At 34.1% G+C, this 7,076-nt stretch overlaps 2 protein-coding genes across 2 annotated transcripts; one reads left to right on the plus strand and one right to left on the minus strand.

The window, feature by feature from the left end:
* Positions 1–929: 929 nt before the first annotated feature.
* On the minus strand, positions 930–2,077 carry LOC112603785 (tigger transposable element-derived protein 6-like). The gene is made up of 2 exons (XM_025352526.1): positions 1,955–2,077; positions 930–1,877 (listed from the first exon to the last, which is right to left on the minus strand). The coding sequence occupies exons 1-2, from the start codon at positions 2,075–2,077 to the stop codon at positions 930–932; spliced, it is 1,071 nt and encodes a 356-aa protein (XP_025208311.1).
* A 4,023-nt stretch (positions 2,078–6,100) lies between these two features.
* On the plus strand, positions 6,101–6,490 carry LOC112603786. Its single transcript, XM_025352527.1, has one exon. It carries the CDS (start codon positions 6,101–6,103, stop codon positions 6,488–6,490), a length of 390 nt encoding a protein of 129 aa, XP_025208312.1.
* Positions 6,491–7,076: the final 586 nt, after the last annotated feature.

The following is a 7,076-nucleotide window of genomic DNA, read 5'->3' on the forward strand; positions in this document are numbered from 1 at the left end:
TAAGATATTACCTAAATTGGCGTGACCGCAACTGTTATATCCGTTTATCTCAAAAATCGTCATGACCGCAACTAGTATGCAGCCATTTCAAACATTGCTTATCGGACATAGACGAAGATTAATTACAAGTGGTAATTATTATTTTACAGTGAAACCTCTATATAGTGGACAGCCACGGGGAATTAAAAATTGTCCATTATAGAGAGTTGTCCACTATTGAGAAAACCTCTACTTAGTGGACATTTGCAAAAAATTACTAAATGTCCACTATAGGGAGACACTATAGGAAATTGCAGGTTATATGTACACTGTATATGAACATATACATTGGAATATTAATATTTATTATTTATTATGTATGTATATTATAATATAAATATGTATGTTTATGTATGTATATTTAATGTATGTACTATGTATGTATGTATTAAAAAAATATGTAGTATAAAAATGCTTATAAAAATGTTTAATGATTATGTAAAATTAAAAAAATCTGTAATTTTTTTTTTGTGTAAATTTTTTCTGCTCTTCAAAATGAATTTGTAAATTGGCTACCATTGATAATGCGATTTCATCTTCTTTATTTTTAAAATATGTTTTTTAATTATTTATTGTTTTCCAAACTTCTTCAAACGTTGGATTGTATATCAAATCGTCTTCATCTTCTTCTTCTTGTTCTTCGAGTTGTTCGGTTTCTTTTTCACTAAAATTGTCTAGATTACAATTGATTATATCTGATATGATTAATGTATTGTCTTCTGTAAGGATATTATTATCTATAGAAACATAGTCCTCAATTTCGATAGTACTCGGTACAAGTTCTGAGAATAAGTCCAAATTTGCAACATTGTCATTTTCCATTACATATTCTGCTGTATCGAACGAAAAAAATCCCGACTTTTTAAAACAATTTTTGACTGTCTCTGGTTTTATATTTTTAATGCAGACTTTATCCAAAAAATTGCATCTAAAACGTTTATAGATTTGTTTTCTACATTCTGATCAACTCTAGATAAAATATGACGAAGTAATCGTTGGCGATAATGAACTTTAAAATTTTTAATAATTCCTTGATCTAGTGGTTGGCAAATCGAAGTCGTATTTGGAGGTAGGAATATTAGTTTTATATTTTTTAAGTTTAATGTATCAGGATGTGAGCTAGCGTTATCTAGAAATAAAATAATTTTTCTATTTTCCATCTCCATTTTTCTGTTAAAACACATTAGCCAATCTGTCATTAAATCTCGATTCATCCATGCCTTACGGTTAGCTTTCCAATTAACACCTAACGTTGATACATTTACACTTTTGAAACAACGTGGTTTTAGTGATTTTCCTATTATTAACGGAGTTTCAAATTCCCCGATCATATTTACACATAGTAAAACAGTTAATCGATCTTTAGCTATTTTACCTCCACGACTAATTTCGTTTTTTAAACACAATGTTTTATCAGGAAGTGCTCGAAAAAATAAACCTGTTTCATCACAATTGAATATATTTTTTGGTTCATAATCTGAAATTAATGTTTTCAATTTTTCTAACCACTTTTCTACGACACTTGTATCAACAGAGTTACCTTCACCACATATATTTTTAAAAGAAATGTTATGACGTTCTCGGAATTTTTGAAGCCAACCATTTGAAGCTTTAAAATTTTCTAGACCTACCTCATTTGCAACTTCTCGTGCTTTCTCTTGGAGCAATGGTCCAGAAACAGGTAAATTATATGAACGGGCTCTACAGAACCATTCAAATGTAACTTTATCTTCAAGTGCTCCATCCGATGTCTTCGAAAATTTTCTCCTCATATCTTCATTGCCGTTCTCAGCGTAATATTTTTTCAAATTACACGCATCTTGTAAAATGTTATTCACCTGTATTTTTCATTAAATGATTTTTAGATAAATTAAAACAAAATATGTATGTGTTTAAATGAAATATTTAAATTTACCTGTGACTTGCTTATGCAAAATCGTTCTGCTAAAACACGAACACTTAGATTTTCTGTTTCCTTGGTTTTAATAATATTTAATTTTTCTTCTAAGTTCAATCTTTTTCTTTTATTATTATTCATTTTAACGCAGGTACGTGTTTACACAATGTGCTGCACACAACTAACGACCGAACGGCGAACACATAACCGAACCATTAGTAATTCTTCGATTAGGAAAACCATTGAGATAAGATAAAATATGAACGAATATATAACAGATAAATATAGTATTTTTATTAAACGTTTTCGAAATGTACATGTATTGTGTCCATTTATGAGAGGTAATTTTTAATTTGGTACCAGTTTATTGTGTCCACGTCCACTACTAAGAGGTTATAACTCCTATTATGCGCATACATTTTTGCCGGGGAATTTAGAAGTGTCCACTATTGGGAAGGGTCCACTATTGAGAGGTGTTCATTAATAGAGGTTTCACTGTATTAAATTTTAACAATGCTTTTGTTATAAAAAAGGAAAATTGTATATTTATTTTTAATTTTTAGATAAGACTGTTGGTTATATTTATTTGTATAAAATAAGACTTATTCAGTATAAAATATTATAATTATAAATGGTTATTATTTTATAAAATTTTAACAATGTTTTTGTTATAAAAAACGAAAATTGTTTATTTATATTTTGTTATAACTTATTATGTTTTTAAATTAAATAATAAAGAATAATTTAAAAATGAAGAATTGTTTATATTTTGTTTTATACCTTGGTATAGGTATTTATTATTATAAAATGTGTTTATCATTACTCTCGCTGTTGATTTCTTATCTATTTTGGGTAATAATATTTCAAAATGTAGACTGTAACATTGTACCCCTAGACTATAACAATTACCCTACCCCGAGACAGGTTGTTACATTTTGACTTAGTAACTTTACCAACGTTTTTTTTAATATTAAAAATTAATTTTTTTTCATTTTATTATCATCAAAAGATACCTAAAAAATTACTTAATAAAATGGTCTTATAACAATTATGACCATAGTAAAAGAAAAATTATAAAAATTAATTTTGAGAAATTGTAACAACTAACTCCGCTCTCCCCTACATATAACACACATTAATATAAGTATATAGTACCTAGGTATCTAAGTTATATTATGACCAATGTGCATTAACTACACTGTAGGCTGAACTGTATAACACTGTAAGTTATAAGTTATAACATACAGACATAATATAAAGTAGGTTAGTACATTTCATTAATTAACTACCTAGTAAAAAAGTTAAAGTATTTTTGCATATTCTATGCATTTTTTTAATTTTAAGATTTAAAGGCATCATGATATGATATAAGAACTAGTGATGGGAATAATCCAATGATTAGTAATTGAAAAAAAATAAATAATCGAATAATTGAATGATTAGTATCCGAAAACAAAATAATTGAATAATCGAATGATTAGTATTCAAAAACAAAATAATCGAGTATTCGAATGATTCATGATAGCATTGCTTGAACTGGTTATATAAATAATTAAATGATAATCTACAAGTGTTAAATGTATTTTCAATCCAAATATTTAAACGTATTATACCGAATAACGATTAGAGTGGCAAATATTTAAATTAATGATTAAAATAAATAATAATACAATACATGGACATCTTTCCGTGTGTTACGGGGTCCGACCAGTTCTTCCGAGTTACCCGAGAGATACTCGACCCCTATATGTAGCCGCGAGGCTATCTCTTCCGGGTGAGATGCAGGAAGTCCATCCGGGAGACCCTACCGGGGCGCCATATTGAGTGACCGCCGCGGCCAGGGCTCGACGGATTATCGCCTGAGTCAAACCCCTTCTACTAAGACGGTACTCCCAAAATCACCACAAGTCCTTCCTCAAGTGTGGCTTCCCCGGTGTGGACGAGCGCGTGTCCTCGGTGAGTCCACGCGGTGGCGCGCCTCAGGTCCGTCACCCCCGAAGCGTCGAGGTGCTATTAGCAAGCCCACTTGACGGAGCTTACTCCGAGTCCCGTGGTACAAGGTTTGAACCCGACGTTCAGGCCCTCGCAATTACCTTGTCCGAAAGCAGGTCAGTCGGTGCACCGCTGTGTGTACCGCGACGACCCCCTTCTGGTGCATACGGTTTTTGTCTTTGTCGACAGATTGCCGTTTCTGCCGGTGCTTCTCCCGTATCAAGCCCCGAGCCGGCGGAATACGCGCCGTCCTTCGCCCGAAGGGTGGTCTGGCCCCTATAGCTCGAGCTCTCGGTATAGGCAAGAATTCATTCATATGGGAGAGAGGGTACCCAATTCGCCTCGCTAGATATCCCGTCCCACCTCCGGGAGAAGGCGGGTACCCAATTCGTCCCGCAAGGTATCCCGTCTCTCACTCCTGGCTAGGCGGGTCTTAGTACGGAGGGTGTTCGACTATCCTGTGGGGGCGCCGTTTTAGTTCCCTTAGTCCGGTTATCAGGTCCCCGCTTCGCCTGCCACTATCCGGTTCTTTGCAGACTTTCGCCCCGCCGCCGTCTCTGACGACCGACGGTCGTTTTGGCTAGGCCCACATGGACGATTTTTCCCGTGTGGAAAGGGAGACGATCCCCATGTCTCTGGCAGTGGGTCGTGCCCAGCACGTACGCCCTCTAGCCACACACCTTTTCCGCTTTATTTTTAAAATTAGGTGACCTGGTCGTATTCACGGAATGGCCCTGCATCTTTACGTTTTAAGACTTCCCGGGAGATCGTTTTGAACGCAAGGAACATGGCCTCCATAGAGGTCATGGTATCGCAGTCACACGGCCAGTCCACACCGACCGCTTGCGCAGCGGTTGCGAGCTTGTTTCTTTCCTGGCTATATACTGGGCAATCGAATAGCACATGCTCCGCGGTTTCCTCTAGGAGACCGCATCGGCAACGCGCTTCGCCTCGAAGGTCGCATTCTTAATTTAGTACCCAATGACTTAAATCTAATTATAACAACAAAGGAAAGTAAACATTACAATTTATTAGAAACCCGAAATAGAAGTAAATCCATACTCAAGAGTAGTAGACAATTATTATTTAATATTATTCAACATCAAACAGTTCATTTTATCTTTTACTAGGTTCGAGTCAGTTTAACGGACTGATTTTAGTATTTAATAAGTACTGACTATAGAGTATTTTAAGTTACATTTTTGTCATGGCACCTAATAAAAGGTCGATAGTGTGGGAGTATTTTCAAAAAACTTCCGAAAAATGCGTTGTTTGTAAGATATGTAAAAAGGAATTTAAATATCACAGCAATACTACTAATTTGAAAGGTAAGATTTAAATATTGTACTTGGGGAATATTGTTATTTATGTAAATCAGTTTATTTGTATTTAAAAAGTTGAAAGGAAACGGGCCAATCTCTACTATGACGCAATTATTTTCATATAGTTTATTATAAATTATTGCCACTTTTTATCAAAAATAATTATTTTCAATATATTTTTTTTATTTTAAGAACATCTGAAACGAATACATCCGTTGTATCTTAATCCCACGTTAGAAATAGATGACAACTTAGACTCGGGATTATCAGCAGGACCTTCTAATGTATTATCAGAATTATCTAACATAGGCAATCAACCCCGTTCTTCAGGTTCTTCTCCTATATCCAAACGTTCGCGTCAATTAAAGTTATACGGTTCAACAAGAGACAATGAATTAACAGAAGATGAAAAATTATCTATAGACAAGAGTTTAATTAAAATTATCGTGAAATGACTATTAACCACTGTTATTGGTTGAAAACACTGATTTTTTTAGAATTTATTAAAAAAATTACAGCTCTTGTACAAGCCACCTAGTAGGAAAACACTATAGTCCGCGACACGAAAAGTGGCCGATTTGTACCGCGACTCGTTGTGGCTTCCCTATCAGTGAGCCATTGGTTCTCAAGTTACACCACCACCTGCCCGTTGACGGGGGTCGCAGTTGAAATGATTAATTTAATTACATTATGAACCACTGAGGCGAAATGACCGCTAGGTTCGCGACGGTAATCGACCACTTTTCATGTCGCGGACAATAACCACCTAATATCGGATGAATATAATAAAATTGTTGCTACACTTAAATCTATGTTGGAAAATATTTCCGACTTATCTATTATAACAGACATGTGGACTTCCGATAGTAATAAAGCTTATATTACGGTTACTTCGCATTTTATATTTAATGACCATTTGTATTCACCCGTGATAGCTACAAGGGAAATACCTGAAGTTTATACAGGTTTAAACATTGCCGCTTTACTTTCAAATATTTTAATTGAATGGAGAATCAAAGACGACAAGGTTGTCACTATAGTTTCAGATAACGGGGCGAACATTAAAAATGCAATTAATGAGTCTCTGTGTAAACACCATCATCCCTGCGTCGCACATACCTTAAATTTAAGTGTTAACGAGGCGATTTTGTCCAATAAAGAGTTTCTTGATGTTTTTAAAAAAATGTCGAACACTGGTCGAACATTTCAAACACAGTGTTTTAGCATCGGAAAAAATTAAAATAATTACAAATTCAAATGGGTCTTTCACAGTTAAAAGTAAAACAAGACATAAGCACTAGATGGAATTCTAGTTTACATATGATAGAGAGACTTATTGAAATCAAAGATCCTTTGTTTGCGGCAATAACATATCTTCCACGTGCGCCCATTTTTTTTAAGTTTGTTAGAATGGGAATTAATATTCGACTGTTCACCTATGTTAAAACCATTCGATGTTATGACTGTTAAATTATCGGTTGAAAAATACCCAACACTTTCCAAAGTTATTCCGTTAATAAGAGGTCTGCAGTATACGTTAAAAAATGTAGCAACTAAAACAGCAACAGGAAATTCAATCAAACAATATTTAATAGAAATCGTAGCTAGGCGTTTGGGAATACTGGAGCAAAATAAAACAGTCGCAAAAGCAACATTTATGAACCCAAGGTTTAAAAAAGCAGGATTTGGGATAGTTGAAAACGCGAATAACGCAGAAAAATGGATAACTGACGAACTTAAATGTATAATGAAAAAATACTCATGATATCATTGAATCTACAACACCTCCGATAAATATTGAATCTACATTATTGTGGAAACAGTTT

This window comes from Melanaphis sacchari, unplaced genomic scaffold, assembly GCF_002803265.2.
Source record: "Melanaphis sacchari strain LSU unplaced genomic scaffold, SCAv2.0 Contig1118_pilon_pilon, whole genome shotgun sequence".
Classification (NCBI taxonomy): Eukaryota; Metazoa; Arthropoda; class Insecta; order Hemiptera; family Aphididae; genus Melanaphis; species Melanaphis sacchari.